Source organism: Gymnoscopelus braueri (assembly GCF_963280865.1).
Source record: "Gymnoscopelus braueri genome assembly, chromosome: 24".
Taxonomy (NCBI): Eukaryota; Metazoa; Chordata; class Actinopteri; order Myctophiformes; family Myctophidae; genus Gymnoscopelus; species Gymnoscopelus braueri.
The window spans coordinates 11,601,640-11,623,003 of NC_137626.1; the positions used below are offsets into that span (position 1 = coordinate 11,601,640).

The following is a 21,364-nucleotide window of genomic DNA, read 5'->3' on the forward strand; positions in this document are numbered from 1 at the left end:
ATTAATATAAAATATACTTAATGTACCTAAAGTAGAGGTACTCGTGCAGTTCAGAAAAAAAGAATATTACTGAATTATAATACTGCATGTTCATCACTTTAATAGTGCAGCTAATGTATTTCTATATTCTATGTGTATTACATTATGTACTGTTGAGTAGCTTGTCAATTGCTACCACTGATCGATAAAATCATATTGATATGAAGTCACTTCACTACACAAGCTAATTGGCTGTTTGTGTATGTGTGCGTGCGTGCGTGCGTGCAAGTTATCCGCTCAAATTAATAATCGTATGACTTCTTCCTCCGTTGCTGTGCGTTCATCAAGACACCAGTCATTGTGAGCTCCGTGGGGGGTCCGTCCTTCCTGTCCGCTCTGAGCGCCGCGGGCCCAGCTCTCACCCGAGTGCCGGTTCGCCACGCGGGCATGGCCGCGAAGGCCGTAACATCATGACGCTCTAATTCTGGTCTCTTCGCACCGGCAAAAAGACCCGCGGCTCGCGCACGCTGGCCGGCGTTTGGGACCGACGCTGCAGGTCCGCGTGCCGTCGGCGTCACTGCTCCGCGCCGTCCCGGGGTCTGGCGTGAGGGGGCGCTGCTATGTCTGTCGCCCAAGGGACGTTTTCCCTGTTCGTCGAAGGTGTAGCTCCTTCCGGGAAAAGTAATGTGGTGTGGTGGATGTATTTCCCGCTGTATCTCTGCGTTTCTCCCCATAGCCACCGTATTAACACGCAGGCCTCGTAAGGTGCTATCCGTTGGTCGATCTTCCGGGGCGTTTCCGGGTATCAGAGACACAGGTAGCACCTCTAAGCTCCTCGGGGGAGGAGGAACCCGGGCCGTCCTGTAGGGCTGCAGGAAAAAATCGATTCGAATTTAAAAAATCGATTCTCATGTTGGACGATTCAGAATCGATTCTCATTTTTAAATAAATCGATAAAAAAAAAGAAAAAAATCCCGGTATTTTTGTATAATGACATTGTTGAGAAGTGGCAAGTTCTGGGCTGAATCGGGAAAGAAAATCGATTTTGAATAAAAAAAAAACGTTTTTTAATCGAGAATCGTTTGAAATCGGGGAATGATTTTGAATTTAAAAAAAAATGATTTTTAATCGAGAATCGTTTGTTTTGAAAAAAAATTGGATGAAATCGGAATCGTGACCCCAAGAATCGGAATCGAATCGAATCATGAGAGAGCAGAAGATTCACAGCCCTACCGTCCTGGCCATCAGCGACACGCCAGGGACGAAGAGGTCCGTCGTGCTCTTCTCCGGGACGTCGGCGCGCCGCGGCGCAGCCAGCTTGGAGGAGGAGGAGCCGGTGGTCGTCTTCGTCTCACTGGCGGTCAATGGGCTGTAAACGACATAACCGTCCAGCGGGCAGGAGTCGGACGCCTGCAGGACCCCATCCACACAGCCGGCGTGGAACTGAAGCAAGAGCGCGTGTGTGTGTGTGTGTGTGTGTGTGTGTGTGTGTGTGTGTGTGTGTGTGTGTGTGTGTGTGTGTGTGTGTGTGTGTGTGTGTGTGTGTGTGTGTGTGTGTGTGTGTGTGTGTGTGAGACGGGGGAAAGAGAGAGACATCGGTGTAATATATCTCATAGTTTTAGGTTTTTGTATTGTATACAGCAGTGGTTCTCAAACTTGTTCATGTCACGGACCCCCAAATTGACACTTATTAGCCCGCGAGACCCCTATTTGAAAAGATATGGCATGGACCCCCCATAAGAGATGATTTTTACAGCTCTAGCAGTCAATTCTCAACCATTTTAATTGAAGGACCCCCCAGTTTGGCATGCATAAGACTACGGACCCCTATTTTATGGCATTTCTATCTGGCATTTCTATCTGGCATTTTCATATTGTAAAATCAATGTTAATTTAACTCTGAGAGTGTACAAATGGAACGAAATGGACCCATAAGGGTCCATTTGGTTCCTAACTATCCATCATTTAGCTGGGGACCCCCTGGAACTGCCTCAAGGACCCCTGGGGGTCCCCAGACCCCACTTTGAGAACTATTGGTATACAGTATATATACACACGCACACACATGTGGCTCTAGTGTATGTACCATGTTGTTGCTGACAATATACTGTGCATGCTTTTAATTCCCACTGGTCATCCCTAAAACCATACCAAACACATCATTTAGGGGGCGGGTTGCACTCCTGTTTGATTTGATTGTTTAATTCGTGTAACTGGTTGCATCTTTGTGTTGCAATCAGCTGCAGCTGTTGAGGCCAGACACAAACATGTTGAGGCCGTCCGCAAACATACGGACGGACACACACACACGGTCAAATGTAGGGGCGGTTGGCACCACTCAAAAACGGAGTAGCTTGCAGCGCTTTCTTTTTTAATTTATTTTGTAACCCTATTTTTTACACCCAGTGCCAATTGTCTATGTAATCCTGGGCACTACCTTCCCTCTGCCAACCTAGGGAGGCCAGGGCCGAGCTCATGCCTCCCTCAATGCATGAGAGCCAACTGACCTTCTTGTCACCAGGGGGAGTTTCCCTGGTTGAACGCAGAGCCTTCTATTAGAGAGTTGCGCCAATGAGGGGTCAGAAACAGCGTCGGTCACGTGGTTCATGTAGCTGGAAATAGTGACAAGGAGCCGTTGACTTCAATGCATTCCATGAACTTCCGGTTTAGGGATTTGTCACTATTCGCCAATGTATGTGTATGTAGAAGACCTGGCCCGAAGAAGTGAACGGAGTTGGCGTAACTCTCTAATAGATGGCACTGGTTGAACGTAGCGCGTGGAAGGAACACGTTATTCCAACCAGTTCCTTTCCCCTCCATCAGGTGCCCCGGCTGGCCAGGGGGAGGCAGTATAGTGACCAGGATTACTGCATGCTTTTGTGAGGGTACCTACCCTAGGAGACATGGGGAGAACATGCAAACACCACACAGAAAGGCCCTTTCGCCAACCCCACCTAGGGTATGGGCACTGATGACGCGGAGGAGAGAACCCAGGACCTTCTAGCTGTGAGGCGACAGCGCTGCCGACTGCGCCACCTGCTTGCTTGCAGCGCCTTCTGTCCCACTAACCAGTGATGCACCTGCCACTCACTTTCAGGACCCTCCCTCCCCGTAGCCCGTAGACTAGCAATCGCTTTGTCTGTAGCCCGTTTACGTTGCGACTTTATTAGGCGGCCGCGGCTATCTTTATCAAACTAGATCTCAGGTGTAGTGTCTTATTGGAAGCTAAAAAAATAAAGAAAAGAAAGAGTTTGGGCGCATGAGACTCTCCGAAATAGGAAACAAGAAGGGGATTATCCATGAGCTTCGTTTTGATGATGGACGGTTCAGATTATATTTTTGAGTGACGCAGAACCAGTTTGACGGTCTGCCTTCGACTCACCCGATTGGACAGAGGGGGAAAAGCAGCATCTGTCTCCAGCATTTATCTGCTTCAAATAGACATTACATTACAGTCATTTAGCAGACGCTTTTATCCAAAGTGACTTACAATAAGTGCATTCAACAGGTAGGGAACGAAACTACTAATCACCAGAAGCATTAAGTGCATTTTCTGCTAAAACAGGCAACCAAGAGTATACCTAGCGCTAAGGTAAAGGTAAGACATGGCGTATAGAACGCATTAACGCAAGGTGTGCGCGACACTCGGAAAGATGCGCCAGCCACCTAACTTTCTGTTTCCTCTCTCTGAATGTATTAGGGCAGTGGTTCTCAACCAGTGGTCCCTTGAGGGGTTCCAGGTGGTCCCCAGCTAAATGATGGAAGAGTTGGTAACCAAATGGACCCTTATAGATCTTCAACTCTTGAGAGCGTAAAATGAAACCAAATGGACCCTCACGGGTCCATTTGGTTTCATTTTACGCTCTCAAGAGTTAAATTATTGCCAGACCCAGGGGGTCGGCCTACAGGAGGCTTTGTCGGTCGGTCTGTCCCTCTTTTCCTCGGTCTGTCCCTCTTTACCTCTGCACACACGTCATGCGAAGTCCGGCCATTCAGATTTCAACCACTAGGGGTCTGGCAGAACCAGGTCTCCTGGTTTCCTTGTTGTTAAACATCTGCATTACTTAATTTACAAAAAGTCTACACAATTAGAGAATGCAGAAGAATTGTTCATTTGATTAACGTTTGCCTGTTATCTCTCCTATTGGTACCAACATCAGCACAGCATGGAATTGTGGACAAAATCGTATCCAACGACGACAAAATATTCTCTAAGTTTTGTGTCTAAGAGGCAAAATCTCATCAAACGGTGGTGCCGCGGCTCAAATGCCGAATAAATAATGGATCCTTGACATGAAAAAGGTTGAAAAGCACTGTTTTAGGGACATCCAAGCGATATTTGGTTGCCTGCAAAGGTGAAAAAAGATGATGATCTTTTTCTCTACCTTGTGATGGCAGGGCAGGGTTCGGACACGCTGGCCCAGGGCGAAGCTCTGGAGACAGATCCGACACTGCCGTCCTGCACGCAGCAGCCTGGATCCCGTCCTCACCCTGACTGTCGGCAGACACTCCAACACACGCGCTGGCAAAGAGGAACCACCACTATGGAGCAGTGGTGGAAAAAGTACTCAAATTCTTTACTTAACTAAAAGTACCAATACTGCAATATAAAAATACTCTCTTACAAGTAAAAATCCAGAATTCAAAATTTACTTGAGTAAAAGTATAGAAGTATTGGCATCAAAATGTACTTAAAGTACCAAAAGTAAAAGTACTTAAATATTTGAAAATAGCCTATGTTTAAAATAGGGTTAAAGTGGTTAATGTATGTTTCATAATGTAATAACGTATATCTGAAAAGTAACTAGTAACTAAAGTTTTCAAATAAATGAAGTGGAGTAAAAAGTACAATATTTACCTCTAAGATGTAGTGGAGTAGAAGTAAAAGTATTGGGAATTGGAAATACTCAAGTAAAGTACAAATACCTCAAAATTGTACTTAAGTACAGTACTTAAGTAAATGTACTTAGTTACTTTCCACCACCACTATGGAGATAGATGATAATACATGTAAAGGTTGATTGTATGTTCACGTACTTGGAAGATAATTACCATAACCCTTTAAACCAGGGGTCTTCAACGTTTTTCAGGCCAAGGACCCCTTAGCAGAGTGAGAGAGAGAGAGAGATGACGCAGGGACCCCCCACTATGTTAAATGTGTTTTCAGACATTTAACCACTTAAACCCTGAAGTCTTTGTAAACTTGACCTTTGGCTCGATACTTGGTCTGCTCTTTCCCCCCCCCCAGTACACCAAACCTCTTTGCCGAAAATAGCCGATCTACAAGCTCACAACGCGTCGCAGACATGTTGTGAGCTTGTAGGGCTTGTAGATCTCGCAGATCTAATTTAATTGGTTAATTTAATTGGATAATGTCAAAATAAGAAAATAAAGTTCCTTTCACACAAAGATTTGGCAGCCCCCCTGCAGTATCTCTGAGGACCCTCTAGGGGTCCCGGACCCCCTGTTGAAGACACCTTGCCTTAAACCATATTTTATAATTAGCCGTATGACATATCCCGCTGCAAAAAAAATTGAGTACAATTGTGAGCTTGTGGCCACGGCGAAAACATTTTCCATGTAAAGGACGTGAACAAGCATCGGCTTCCCCGATTGGCCATCCCAACCAACCGTCGGCTTCACGGATTGGCTAAGCTTTGTGTGACTTTTGTGCCGCTTTACCAACATAAGCGGTAGCACACTTAATACAACTGTTTTACAGCGCAAGAGTTAAGCCAAAAATAATCAAGCCAATTTGTAACGTTTGTCTTGCTGGTGTGTAAGATGTTTCGCTGGACCCTGCACCTGAAAGGAGCACCGGTCAGATCCTACTGTCCTGGTGTGGCGGTAGGTCATAAGGTGTACTCCTTTGTGGGGCTGGGTAACACGGACGACAGAATCAATGTGCATGTTTTCAACACCGTGTCTCTGCGCTGGATAAGATTGCCCAGAAGGGAACAGAGAAAGGTTCCCGCCAACCGCTTGTACCACACATCTGGGCTGATAGATGATAGCATCTACATCTGGGGAGGAATGGTCAATTTTGAGTTAGAAGATGCTGGCAACGGGGTCAACATCTGGGGGGACCACTGCAATGTGCTTTATGCGTTCGATGTCAACACCCACAGATGGTTCAAGCCCAAGGTTTCCGGGACTGTTCCAGAGGGGCAGGCTGGCCACTCGGCCTGTGTCTTGGGGAAGGTCATGTATATCTTTGGGGGAATCAACCATCTGACTAAATACAGTAATGACATCTACAAGTTGGACACCAGCGCAATGGTCTGGTCTTTGATTGACACCAAAGGCACTCCGGCACCCGTTTCACGATGTCACTCCGCCACCATCATCGGGACAAAGATGTTTGTGTTTGGTGGCCAAGGGAACCAGGACGAGATCAGCTACAACAATATCAGAGTGTTTGACACAGAGACCAACAGCTGGCTGAGCACACCTTCTGCACAGCTTCCAGAAGGACGCAGGGAACACTCTGCCTTCGCCTACAACGGAGAGCTGTACATATTTGGCGGTACCAACTTTAATCTGGACCGGAACTTCAATGATCTGTGTAAATTCAACCCACAGACCTTCTCCTGGAAGAAGCTTGAGCCCAAGGGGAAATGCCCGTCATGTAAATTCATGCATATAATGTGCTGTTGCATGGTTGGAGATCGTATCATCTTTTTTCGATCATGTCCACATGTCCACATCCTAGACTTGAGTCCTAGTTTGAGGACATTATGCAAGCTAGCCGTTATCCAGTGTGGTCTGCAGCATTCAGGACTCCCATATGACATCAGGTGGGAACTGGCAGCCATGACTGGTCACGTATGTCAAAGGAGCAAGATCCAAATGCAGGAGAAACATAAGAAGAGTTGGTTTGTAACGAATCAGTTTAAAGCCCATCGGATGATTTTGAGCAAAAGAAAGAAATACGACATCAAGCCGGAACCTGCAGCCATGACTGGTCACGGTATCCGTCAAAAGAGTAGGATCCAAACGAAAGAGAAACCGAAGCAGAGTTGGTTTGTGAAGAATCAGTTTAATGCAGGGGTGTCAAACCGGCGGTCCATTCCCGCCCGCCAGATGGTTTTGAGAAAAAGAAAAAACTAGAACCATTTATTTATGTACTCTGACGCCTATATACCTCACCTCCCACCATGTCTGTCCACACAGTCCTCGTCAGCGAGCTTGTTGTGTAAAGTTTAAACAGCATAACAATAGATGGCAGTTACCTCGCTGCTCCCCCTTTGCATAAACCATTGGTTCTCAAAGTGGGGTTCGGTGACCCCCAGGGGTCCTTGCCCCCCCCAAGGACCCCTGGGGGTACCAGGGGGTCCCCAGCAAAATTAATTAATAAAGCGTCACAATAATTTTAACCACTTTAGCCATGTTATACTTTGGCTATTAAAAAATAGCATATATACTGTACAAGCTCATAGCGCGGCACCGAGTGCCGCACTATGAGCTTGTAGATCTGCTAATTTTGAAAAATCGCGAAAGAATCTTTACATCTTTTTTTTTTTAAACATTTTGAACTCAAATCTTTGCTTCTGGGGGTCCCTGGCACAACATATTTTCAGGCGGGGGTCCTCGGCCAAATACATATCAGTTTGGGGGTCCTTGGCGCGAACAGGTTTGAGAACCACTGGCATAAACGACATCGTTAGACATGTATGTGCAAACACACACAAATTACTCAGGTAGGTAAGATGTAGTATAGTTGACGAGAACAGCAGAGAAGTCCATGGCAATGTAGCTGCCCTTAAAAAGGCTCCCTTCATTCAAAGGGGAAATGAAGCAGTAGACTGCTGGGTTTCAGCCTGAGCCCAACAGGGCCTGTCAGGGACCGCCTGTCGGGGACCGCCAGGCTCAGGCTGAGATGGCAATCTATGCTCATTCGTTGGGTTCCGCCTAGGCTGCATGCGCAAAAATAAATACATACTTTAACAAATAAACAATATAATATATAGTGAGTCCTAGTACATTATTCGTATTAGTACAAGTGGAAGCACTGAGTGAACGTTTTTGAGTAGACAGGCAAAACAAACTGTAACACTCAAATCAACATGTCCATTCAGCATGATTTATAAACGGCTCACAAAAACCCCAAAATATAAAGTCTCTCTCTCTCTCTTTCTCTCTCTATTTCTGTCGCTCTCTTTCTCTCTCTGCAGCCTTTCTGGCAATAACTGACTTGTGTTTTGGTTTTGTTTTCCTCAGATTTGGGTCGGTCTCTGGCTCAGTATTGTATGTAATTATCAGGCTTCGGGTCGGGCTTCAGCTTGTTCTCAAATCGGTTCACGTTTTTATTTTCAGGCCCCCAGCATTGAGAATGGTAAACCCACTGATACCCACCAGGAGCCAGGCAGCATCACACAGGAGCAGGGGTCTTCAACAGGGGGTCCGGGACCCCTAGGGGGTCCTCAGAGTTACAACAGGGGGTCCGCCAAATCTTTGTGATAGGATTTTTTATTTTACCTTAACCACTTGAACCCTAGCATCCCTTTTCTGAGGAGAACTTTAGCCAAAAATAGCAGATCGGCTAGTTTTTGGCAAAGAGTTATAGGTGTAGAGGGAAAAAAGAGCAGCAAAAGTTTATCTGAAACACAATTTTATACAATATAGAGGGGGTCCCTGCTTCATCTCTCTCTCAGCTAGGGGGTCCTTGGCCTGAAAACGTTGAAGAGAGGATAGGGAACCCTATTATTACCAAATGAACTACACTAGGACAGACACGGCTGTGCAGATCTTTGAGAATAGAAACTTCTTTAGTTCGTCTCCTTCAGGGATGAATGAGGAACAGAGGTGCCCCCAACCTTTTGTGAATCAGGGCCCACTTGAAAATGTCACGTGTTCGTGAACGGCTGCCGCATGCATTTTCAGATCATGTTTAATTTAATAAATCAATCAATCAATCAATCGTGTTCCGGCTTGAATCAATGGAACCAACATAGTATTCTTTCAGTTCTTATTTACTGTCCGGGTAGCTCAGTCTGTATAGCTATCGCCTTCAGACCACAAGGTAATGGATTCGATCCCCGGGCAGCTCAGCGCATGAGTAGCACGGCTTGGGTGCGGTAAGTCGTGCGGTAAGTACTGGGAGCTGAGGATAGGTGTGGCGCTCCGCCTCAGCGATCCATCTCCCAGGGGTCTAGTGCAGGGGTCTTCAACGTTTTCAGGCTAAGGACCCCCTAGCTGAGAGAGAGATGAAGCAGGGACCCCCCTTTATATTGTACAAGTAAGACGCGCGAACGCTGGAAGCGAACGCAGCTCGAAAATATTGTGTGTGTGTGTGTGTGTGTGTGTGTGTGTGTGTGTGTGTGTGTGTGTGTGTGTGTGTGTGTGTGTGTGTGTGTGTGTGTCAGAGCATTGTCTAAATTCCTGCACTCTGGCGCACTCGGGTGGCTGCTTACAGGCAGTGCACGCATGTGAGTCATGTCACCCAGGGGCAGGCAGGCAATGAGAGCGTGAGTCACATGGGTGCATGCAGCCAATGAGAGCGTGAACACAGAGACACAGACGGAGACACACACGGACAGAGACACACACAACCCAGGCAGAGTTACATAGTAAGCTCCACTTCCGCGCCTCCTTCCGCGTTCGCAATAAAATTGTGTTTCAGATTCAACTTTTTTCCCTCTTTTTTTCCTCTACACCTATACCTCTTTGCCAAAAATAGCCGATCTACAAGCTCACAACGCCTCGCAGCGCGAGGCGTTGTGAGCTTGTAGATCTGCTATTTTCGGCTTATGTTCCCTTCAGAATAGGGATGCTGGGGTTCAAGTGGGTAATGTAAAAAAAAAACATCCTCTCACACAAAGATTTGGCGGACCCCCTATAGTAGCTCTGAGGACCCCCTAGGGGTCCCGGACCCCCTGTCGAAGACCCCTGGTCTAGTGCATTGTAACGGGGACAGACTCCCGCGTGTTACTCGGCTAATACCGACAATAATAAGCCACCTCCCGACCTACTTTATTTATTGGTATAAATATGAAAGCAACATTTTCGAGGTGTTAAAAATCGTTGCGTTTCTTTTTTTCCCCCAATTATTAGGGGGCTCACTTGCAATACTTTCGCAGCAAACCTGCCCACAGGTTGTAATTATGTTTGTTTTAGTTGACAGCTGACAGATACAGTGTACAGAGACAGATTAGGCGGGAGATAGAGGGAATGGCATCAGTAAACTTCCTCAGGTCCGATTTGAACCGGCATCAATGATTATAGCCTCTTTTTTATGTATATATGGTATACTATGCGCTCTACCTTGGTGAGCCAATGGGGCGCCCCTCCTTCGGTCACATGTTTGAGGGAATAATAAGCATAATAGGCTCTATGCACAGCAGCCATATTGGAAAGAAATCGGGCCCCTTCCTTACTTCCTTCACAGGTGTTACAAATGATACTAATGAAGGCTCTGTTCCATTTAGTGTAGCACAGTGGTTCTCAAACTTTTTAATTTCAAGGACCCCCATAACTCTGAGTGTGTACAAATGGAACCAAATGGACCCTTGCGGGTCCATTTGGTTCCATTTGTACACTCTCAGAGTTACACACCCATAAGGGGCCATTTGGAACCCCCTCAAGGAACCATGAAGGTCCCTGGACCACACTTTGAGACCCACTGGTGTAGCAGAGTGTTTCCAGTGAGCCAACACGCACAACATCAGCACCCTGACTCTGTTTGACCAGAATGGAACAGAGCCTTCATTAGTATCATTGGTAACACCTGTGAAGGAAGTAAGAAGCGGCCCATTTTCTTTCCAATATGGCTGCTATGCATAGAGCCTATTAGGCATGCCTTGCCTGTCATCAGCTGGCTGAGAGGTCACCGTGGTGCTTGGGTCATCAGGTAGAGGGATCAGACGGTGTTCCGCATACTGCCACTTCTCTCTTCTTTTCTGTTGGACAATTAATCGAATAGTTCATTTGTTTTTTTTCCCCACAGTAATCTATGCTTATTTAGCTGTGGTCCTATAGATGGGTTTCCGCGCGACGTCATCACAGAGCAGAGTGCGCAATCTGCGCATGCGGGTGGTAGAACGAACCGGAAGCGCCATTCACTCTGTTGTTATTTTCGGGATTTAGATAGGCATAATGTTGCTATTTTAGGCATAATAGGCATAATGCTGCTATTAAATACAAACAGATCCAACTTCCGACAAATCATTTTTATTGAGTAAAGAAGATATTACAAACTGCATCATTTAATCTACTTTCATTAAACCCGGTGAAGACCATTTATTTTTTGAATGTACATTTGACTAGAGCTGCTGCGGGTAATAGCGCCCTCTACTGCTCAACCCTCCACTGCGCGCGCATCATCCTCTCATGTTTACAAACAGGAAACCCATCTATACCCTCTGATCTCCATCTTGTTTGGACCAGTCAATTCATGTTTTTACAAGAGTGACAACCACTGAGCTTACTTCAAGAATTCACAACTGAAATCCAGTACTACAATTTACAAGCTCAGTTCTTATTTAAGATTATGTAAATGTGACAATTAAAGAGGAACTTTTGAGTTAGTAAATTAAATTGATTCCCATGCACAGTTCTCCCTGTTTCCAGCTCAGTGGTCCCACCCTCTTTTTTTTATTATGTTTTTTTTTTAATTAATTTTGAATATCCAATCCCCCCCCCCCCCCACGCGCATTTTCCCAGAGAATTTCATACATTTTCAAAAATAACTAACAAAGAAATGTCATGAATTGAAACAAAAACTTTTAAGAAGTATAGTGAAAATAGCCAATCTACAAGCTCAAAACGCATTTGGAGCTTGTAGATCTGCTACTTTCACTAGTTTGGGTCCTGGGAAGACATCAACTTTCTCTATTGGGTCTCGAGCTAAAAAGTTCGGGAACCACTGTGATAGACCGATCAAATGGGGTAAACAAAGACACGTTTGGTTTGCCACCGTTACAATGTGAAGGAGGTGCACAAGCTAAAATGGGGTGTTAAATTCATATGAATTGTGTGCGGAGTGTCGCTCTTTAACCGCCAGTCAGGTGAGCATTTCCACAGGGTGACAGAGTTCAGCACCTCAATTCCCCTACGCCGCCTCCTAGGTCAGCTCATTGAAGGGAGGTACAACTTCTATAATCAATCAGCTTGATATAGAGCACCAAAGTCTGACGTAATTTACACATCCTACCTGGTTTGCGGTATTCCACCCCCGTTCTGAATCCCCCTAGACGTCATTAATATTGCGTCAAATAAGAACTGTGTTGCAAAAATAAACAAATGACCCCGCCGTTTTGACTCTTATGGATATGAAGCATCAACTGATGGTGAGAAAACGCTAATGTTACTTCCACCGAATTAGTTAATTTTTTGCCAGAAACAGACTGTATCAAATATAAGTGACTGACTATCATAAACGATACAGAACCTCCTCCCTGACAATATTGCCGAGACAGTTTGTTTATTTTTGGAACACAATTCTTATATGAGACGATTCTAAGATGACCCAATGTTATTCTCCATAGAGGAATTACTTTACGAACCAGGGGATGAACGAGTGACGTCAGGACTTCTGTACTCTATAGTGGCATCTGCACTCTGACTGGCAAGCTGGAGACAGCTGCACTGAGTTGGTTCTGATCAAGTTTGTCTATGAATAGTGCTCACTCTGTCTCAAGTCTTCGCTGGCTCTCCTTGGTGGAAGGACCTGCTCACTCAAGCGATATACACCACTTTCTACACAACATATTACTGATGTGTTTTACATACAAATCTGACGTTGTTTTCTGTCATTTATAGGCAACTTAGGAGCTTGACCGAATTCTTCACTTTGTGTTTGCATGGACTGAACCCCTGACCGGGAAGAACGTCTGTTGAAAATGAACCCCCCCCCCCTCCCTGACATTGTATTTTTCCCTTAATAAATTGACATTGAGCATTGAACTGTCTCTGCATCTGTGTGTTGGTTTGGTCTGCCTTCACGATTGTTCATCTGACTACATAAGCACTCTTGTAGAGCAGTGGTTCTCAACCTGTGGGTCGGGACCCCCAGGGATATTGGGGGGGGGGTCCCCAGATGACAGTGAAGTGACAATTTTAGGACTTTTTAATACCTAAAAAAAAGGAAAAGGAAAAAAAACATTTCTGCATCAAAAGTAATCAACAAACTATACTAAAAAAAACTGGTCAGACATTGGCCAAATTGTCAAATCATATAAGAAAGAGGCAATGTTTTGGAAAATAGCTGATCTACAAGCTCACAACGCCTCAAGGCGTTGTGAGCTTGTAGATCAACTATTTTCACAATATTTATCTGTGGAACTTGTCAGGGTGGGGGGTCCTCAGTTCAAATTTGACTATTTTGGGGGCTCCCCAGTTCAAATATGATAATTTTGGGGGGTCGCGGCCTGAAAAGTTTGAGAACCACTGCCTGTAGAGATACAAGTAAGACGCGCGAACGCGGTAAGCGAACGCAAAAAAAGAAAAAAAAGAATGAAAAAAAATATTTAAAAAAAAGTAACCAATAAATTTTTTTTTTTTTTTTTCTTTTTTAAATCTGCGTTAAAAGGAGCATCTTAGAAAAATACAAATTCCCAAAAAAAAAACTTGGAATGTTTTTGAACAATTCAACAAAGTGTTTGAAGTGCCTGTTTCACCCACTTCCGGGGGGCGGAGCCAAAATCCGAGCCCGATGTATTTGTTCGTAGACCCCCACTTAGGGGGGGTAGAAAAAGTTTGGGAGCGATTCGGGCACTTTTCATTTAACATGGGGTTTCAATGGGGAGTTTTTATGAGCCTTCTCCGGGGCGTGGCTTCCGGGGGAAGGGGCGGGCTTAAACGCAACCTTGACAGGTGTGTTCAGTTTTCAAAGACCTTTCATTTGATGTATGGTACGTCTAAATTGGACATTTACTTATCTCAGAGGAGCTGCACACAGGCAGTGCACACAGGCAGTGCACACAGAGACCCAGAGACACACACAAGCCGAGCACGGTTTCATAGTATGCTCCACTTGGTCGGAGGCGCGGCTTCGCCGCGCCTCCTGCCGCGTTCGCAATAACCTCCCAGCTGAGGGTTTGTTAGAGAGGAGAGCATGACAATGCAAGGTGTGAATTCAAAGCTGGGTCCAGTTTTCTTACCGTTCGTGAAACAAACTGATGCTGCAGCGGGTGGCAGTTCTTCACGCAGGCCTCACACAGGTAGTAGTAACTGCAGACCGTGCACCTGAAGTCCATACAGAGGGAAGCGAAGAACAACCAATGTGGCACATGTTTCATCAAAGGCAAAGACTTAATGGTTAATGGGTTAATGGGCCCTTACCTTGAGCGCCGGCTTACCCATTATCCCTAAACTTATTAGCCATATTTCACTAGTTTGAAAAACATTTTTAAATAGTTCAACAAGCCGATCGACACATCGACACATTGTGAGCTTGTAGAGTGGCTATTTGAACTATTTTAAAATGTGTTTCAAAATAGTAAAAAATAGCAATAAAGTTTAGGGATAAGGGGAAAGGCGGCGCGCAAGGTAGGGCCCAATGTTTTCATTCCAAACACGCATTTCACCGGCTGACTTTGGCTGATAAGTTACGTGTGTGTGTGTGTGTGTGTGTGTGTGTGTGTGTGTGTGTGTGTGTGTGTGTGTGTGTGTGTGTGTGTGTGTGTGTGTGTGTGTGTGTGTGTGTGTGTGTGTGTGTGTGTGTGTGTGTGTGTGTGTATTTCTTTTGTAATAATAATCAAAACGTACCGTACTTGAGTAAATGTACTTAGTTACTTTACACCACTGATGGTCACAAACAATCCACAGGGCTTCGGGCTTACTTATAGCATGTGCCCATGACGGGGCAGACCCGGCAGCCGTGGCAGACGACTCCCAGGTGTTTGTCGGGCCTCTCTCTCTCGGCGGCGGTGTGCAGCGAGGCCGCGTTCTTCACCTGCTCCAGTGTTGATTTTGACCGCACATTTTTATTTAGTTTTAGTCATAGTATTTTGAATAAAATTCCATACAGTTTTAGTCATATTTTAGTCATCTGAAATGATTTACTTTCTGTCTAGTTTTAGTCGACTAAATCTACAGTTGATTTAGTCGACTAAAATGCATCTTGGCGGTGCCTTGATGGCGTCGTAATGGCTGATTTTACACTTGGTTGCATGCTGAAAATAGCAGATCTACAAGCTCACAACGCGTCGCAGCGCAACGCGTTGTGAGCTTGTAGATCGGCTATTTTCAGAGCGCAACGCCCGAGCGCAACCAAATAATGACTTGTCTTTTAGTTCTGCTGGATCTCTTCTCCACTAGTCCCCCACTAACATTTTAGTCTAGTTTTTATTTGTTGACGAAATTGTCAACATATTTAGTCTTAGTTTTAGTCATCATAGCTTAGTTTTTATGTAGTTTTTATGTAGTTTTCGTCAGTGAAAAAAGGTAGTCACCAACATTTTTCGTCATAGTTTTTAGTAGACGAAATTAGTCCATGAGCCAGACAAGATTTCATTATCGAAAAAGAGTGGGCAAAACCATACCTATATCAAATTGTTTATAGGGTCAATATAAGTAAATAAATATATGATAACCTTTCCACAGGAGCAGCTTTTTCATATGTATCACACATTTTGTTATTTTCCCCATACGTACATGACAGGTGAAAAAATGACAAAAATGTAAAAATAGTTATCATAATGAAACTTCCCCAGTTGATTACTTACATGAAGACAATGATTTATCGTATTACAAGTTTTCTGAAATTGTATATTTAAATATGCAAATACGATAAATCGTTGTCTTCATGTAAGTAATCAACTGGGGAAGTTTCATTATGATAACTATTTTTCAAATGTTGTAATTTTTTCACCTGTCATGTACGTATGGGGAAAATAACAAAATGTGTGATAAATATGAAACAGCTGCTCCTGTGGAAAGGTTATCATACATTTATTTACTTATATTGACCCTATAAACAATTTAATATAGGTACGGTTTTGCCCACTCTTTCGATAATGATTGCTCAATTTTGGGGCTCTGGCTCATGGACTAAATCAACACTGACCTGCTCCTCCAGCAGCTTCAGGGAGCTGAACACCTCCCTGCACAGGGGGCACCTGACCACCAGGGGGCACCTGACCGCCAGCTCCCCCTCTGAGCGAGTCTGGTGGTCCGCCCACACCTTCATGCAGGAGATGTGGACGTTGTTGCCACAGCCGAACCTGGGGAGGGGCAGTGGTGGAAAAAGTACTCAAATGCAAATTTTACTTGAGTAAAAAGTACAAAAGTATTGGTATCAAAATGTACTTAAAGTACCAAAAGTAAAAGTACTAAAATGTTTGAAAATAGCAGATCTACAAGCTCACAACGCGATGCGACGCGTTGTTGTGAGTTTGTAGATCGGCTATTTTCAAAAAGCCTCGGTATAAAATAGGGCTAAAGTGGTTAATGTATGTTTTATAATGTAATAATTTATATCTGCAAAGTAACTAAGGTTTTCAAATAGTGGCGTAAAAGTACAATATTTGCCTCTGAGATGTAGTGGAGTAGAAGTAAAAGTATAGACAATTGGAAATACTCCAGGGTAAAGTAAAAGTACCTCAAAATTGTACTTAAGTAAAGTACTTGAGTAAATGTACTTAGTTACTTTACACCACTGGGTGGGGGGGAGGGTTTGGTCCACCGCATAGGCTGCCCTAGCATGTCTGCTCTAGAGGGGGCGGGTTCAAAATCTCTGGAGAAAAATTCCGTGAGATCCCATTGGTTCACCGATCTGTCCGTCAGCCCCCGCCCCGCCCCATGCCCCTCCTCCTCCCCTCAATGTGCAGCATTGAGAGCCCTGACGTCACAACATTTGGAGCGACGCCCACTGCACTCTGGTTGGTTGGGGAAATGAAACACTTCCTATTCCAGGAACGTCAACAGGCTGGTCCAGGCTCTTATTTTTGAGCAAAACTAAAAAAAAATTAAAGCCCTGGAGATCGAGGCTACGCGCAACACTGTCTTCACTTATAAAGAGGTCTATTTAGGATGCATCGTTTCGCCGCTTGGGCCTTCATCAGCCATAAAGAAGCAAGTGGCACACAGCCAGTATGTATGACATCTCTCAGAGAGGCGAGGGCCAATCAAAGCCACACGCCAATCTGTTACCGTGGAGCAGGGGGGCAGCCCATATATATGGTGAGTGAAGCTGGTACTTTTCCACAGTAAAAGGAATATTCTTACAGAACATGAGAAAAGATTAGCTACAAAAATACAATTAAATCAGTCAGTAGAAAGGTATTACAATCACAAATATAAAATGCTATTAGGGTCTATACTGAGTGAGGCAGAATATATGAACATGGATATAATAACAAATACAAGCCAAAAATGCTGTGTCCCAGGAGGCCGTTAAAATGTTTCAAAAATATTTCAAGTGTACTTTTTTCCCCAAGATTTTCTTTTTTAAAATAGCAGATCTACAAGGAAGTTGAAGGGATTGCAGATCGGCTATTTTCAAATAGCCGATGTGTATAGGTTTAAAGTGCTCATGTGGCCTAAAGAGTCGCTTGTTTTGGACTTGTTTTCATAGACCTGGTTGCTTATTTCTCTTGCAAAATCTGGCAACACTGACACACGCCCCCGCCCCCTTCCCCCCACCACCACCACCACCACCACCACCACAACAACAATAAGTCACCTGCAGTGTGCCACAGGTAAGCGTTTCTCCAGCAGTCCCTCTTGGCAGATGGGACAGACGTCCTGGGCCTGGATGCTTTTCTGGCGGACGACGCATCCGTCCTCCTGGGGGTCCGCGGCCTGCTCACAGGGGGTCCCCGGGGAGCCGGAGCTTTGCGTCTGATGGGGGGCTCGACCTCCACATGCACCCTGCAAGACCTCCACGATCTGCCTCTCCCCCAGACCATGCTGAAAGCAATCTGGAGCAAACAGAGTTACCTTAGCAGAGTTAAAGGAGCATTTCACCCCTGGAAGAACTTACAGTCACTCAATGTTAATAATATTTGTAGTAGATAACAGTAACAAAATTTGAAATTTGCACCCTATGGGCAGAAAAATATAGAAGTCTGTGTGTTTGACTGGGGTTTGACTGGACTGCTGCATTACTACACTGACCATAATGCTTTGGGGCACTGCCCTTCCTTGTGGGGAGGGGAGGCTGCGTGGGGGTGTGCTCTACATTGTAGTCAGGAAGTAAGGTGAGATAAAGAGACTATGAGTCAAATGACTCATAGTCTCTGAGGATATGGATAAAAATCTAAAAATACAGATAAAACACAAAAAACACACCAGGATCATGTTTATGGGTCTTAGACCTAGATAAAAATAGGGGTTTGATGCAAAATCGGCGAAATGTCCCTTTAAAGCTTGCATGGCAGCGTGCGTACGTACGTGTGTGTGCGCGCGTGTGTGTCCGTGTCCATGTTCCAACCCTCCCTAGTCAAACAAATCCTATAGGATTTGTTCCAAAATCTTATAGGATTTTTAATTGGATTTTTTTCTATTGGAATCTTACAGGATTGTTTTTACTAGGACCGTAAGAATAATATAATTAGAAATGAATCACAGTGTCAACATAGGTTCAATTCTTTTGACAGTGCAATGCGTCATGAAAGAAAATAAGGAATAAAAAGTCAGTATAATCAATCCCTTCAACTTACATTCGTGGTCTCGGGGTAGCCTGAATTTCCTCATTAAAACCCTGTGATGAAGTCAGAGGAAACACATCATTTTTCTATCTAATTATAGCATTGTAATCACTTTCGGCATGATGGTGTGTATCGATAAACCTGATCATTCAAACAAGACAGGAATCATTATTGACCATTATATATTCCATAGGTTTTCCTATCACAGATGGTGTTAGCTGAACGATGATGAATGTCTCCATGCACTGAGCATATGTACTGTTCTTGTAAATTCAGACGTGTATTAGGATTAGGTTTAATTCATATTGCTTAACCGCTTTCAAACTGGCGTCCTTATTTAGGCAAAAAAATAAATAGATAGCAAAAATGGTAGCTCTACAAACAAGCTCACAACGTGTTATATCGTGACGCAAATGGAGTTTGTAGATCTGCTATTTCTACAATTCACCGTAAGACTAAGTAAGTATAAGGTTTAAAGGGTAAGACCACTTTGGTAGAGGTTTGGGTTGTGTATTTACCTTGCCATGATGTAACTCCAAAGGTGGACAAGAAATAAAAAATAATTGCTCCATTGATTAGAAATTGATCATTCTAAATTTGCTCCTCATTGACTTACATTGTACGGTAAAACAGCTCTCAAAGTCACTCTTTTAGCACGTAAACGAACACGAACAAAGCTGATTCAGACAATATAGAACATCACCAAACCCAGTACTGTTTGTTTTTTTTATAAAAAATTTAACTTCCTGCTGATTTTACTATTTGAAGATCCGGATCCGGATCCGCGAATCCAGTCCGGGTTTTCTTCTTAATAAAAATAGCAAAATCAACAGGAAGTTAACATTTTTATATAAAAAAAAAAACAGTACTGGGTTTGGTGATGTTCTATATTGTCTGAATCAACTTTGTTTGCGTTTGTTTAGGTGCTAAAAAATTACTTTGAGAGCTGTTTTACCGTACAATGTAAGTCAATGAGGAGCATATTTTGAATTATCAATTTCTAATCAATGGAGCAATTCTTTTTAATTTCTTGTCCACCTTTGGAGTTACATCATGGCAAGGTAAATACACAACCCAAACCTCTACCAAAGTGGTCTTGCCCTTTAAGTCATTAAACCCTTTTGGTCAACTAACGGAGGGGTCTTCAAAATGTTTCATCCCAAGGACCCCTTAGCTGAGAGAGAGGTGAAGCAGGGACCCCCACCCATATCGTAGAAAATTGCGTTGCAGATTAAACTTTTTCATAGATTTCATAGATAGCTGCATAGACTTGTTTGACAGACACTATCATCAGTGTATATTGGATTCATGTATGTTAATGTGTATTTTCACTTTCAGACATTTATACCACTCGAACCGTCAATACTTAGTAAACTTGACCTTTCACTCTGTACTTAGTCCGCTCTTTTGTCCAAACCTCTTTGCCAAAAAACAGCCGATCTACAAGCTCACAACGCCTCGTAGCACCAGGCGTTGTGAGCTTGTAGATCGGCTATTTTTTGGCTAAAGTTCTCAGAATAGAGATGCTATGTTCAAGTGGTTAGTGTAAAAATAATAATAATAATAATAATGACAGATCACAGAAAGCATTTGGCGCCCCCCCCCCCCCCCCTGTAGTAACTCTGGGTACCCTCCTCCCCTGATGAAGACCCCTGAGCTGAAAGTGTTCTGTGGTTGTGTCCTCATCATACCAGCAGATGTGTTTGCAGAGGTCCCTGTCCCTGTGGAACGCAGGACACGTGCACGTATGCAGGTCACCCAGGCACACCTGTGGCAGAACACAACAACAACAAGTGGTGGAAAAAGTACTCTACTAATTGCTTTACTTAAGTAAAAGTACCAATACTGCAATGTAGAAGTAGGCTACTCCGTTACAAGTAAAAGTCCCTAATTCAAAATTTACTTAAGTAAAAGTGCAAAAGTACTGGCATCAAAATCTACTTAAAGTACCAAAAGTAAAAGTACTAAAATATTTGAAAATAACAGATCTACAATTGTAGATCGGCTATTTTCAAATAGCCTAGGTATAAAATAGGGCTAAAGTGGTTCATGTATGTTTTATAATGTAAACATTTATATCTGAAAAGTAACTAGTAACTAAAGTTTTAAAATAATTGTAGTGGAGTAAAAGTACAATATTTGCCTCTGAGATGTAGTGGAGTAAAGGTAAAAGTATAGACAATTGGAAATACTCCAGTAAAGTAAAAGTACTTCTGAATTTTACTTAAGTACAGTACTTGCCCAGAGGTCCATACCGACTTCCATCCAATGAGTTCCAGTAGGAGAAACAAAGGAGACTCTTTGTGTCTCCTACCGGAGAAGCAAAGTATTGAAAATTGGAAATACTCAAATAAAGTAAAATACCCCCAAATTGTACTGAAATACATAGTACTTGAGTAGGATTATATTACCTTGTGTTTGGCCTCTCCTTCCTCTTGAAGCAGGAAGCGCGTGGGGCCATAGGACTTCAGGAGGAAGATGGTCGTGTTGAGGGCTTGGTCCTGGTGGAAGCTCACAGCGTCACTGGCCGTGTTCCTCCATGCAGGTTTCTTGTACATGATGCTTTGTCACTAAAGAATTAACCAGTATTCATTATTAATTTCTCTTCACGGAGGTTAAATTAATGGTAGGGCAAGTGATATGTTTTGGTCAAAACAAAAAGTGTTTTGTTAAAAGGTTAGAGCACTATTTTCTGATATTATCATTGCTATAGAGTGTTTGTTCAGTAACAGTGTTAAATAGCTCTGTGTTGTAGACTAGAGCAGGGGTCTTCAACGTTTTCAGGCCAAGGACCC

General features: G+C 43.8%; 1 protein-coding gene across 1 annotated transcript; it reads right to left on the bottom strand.

Annotated features, from left to right (window-relative positions):
* Positions 1 to 281: 281 nt before the first annotated feature.
* On the bottom strand, positions 282 to 21,127 carry zswim2 (zinc finger, SWIM-type containing 2; the record flags this gene model as incomplete). The annotated part of the gene is made up of 11 exons (XM_080422369.1): positions 282 to 848; positions 1,213 to 1,422; positions 4,365 to 4,521; positions 10,783 to 10,877; positions 14,079 to 14,163; positions 14,760 to 14,872; positions 15,986 to 16,142; positions 17,603 to 17,840; positions 18,582 to 18,622; positions 20,261 to 20,337; positions 20,981 to 21,127. 11 exons carry the CDS (start codon positions 21,125 to 21,127, stop codon positions 282 to 284), a joined length of 1,887 nt encoding a protein of 628 aa, XP_080278495.1.
* Positions 21,128 to 21,364: the final 237 nt, after the last annotated feature.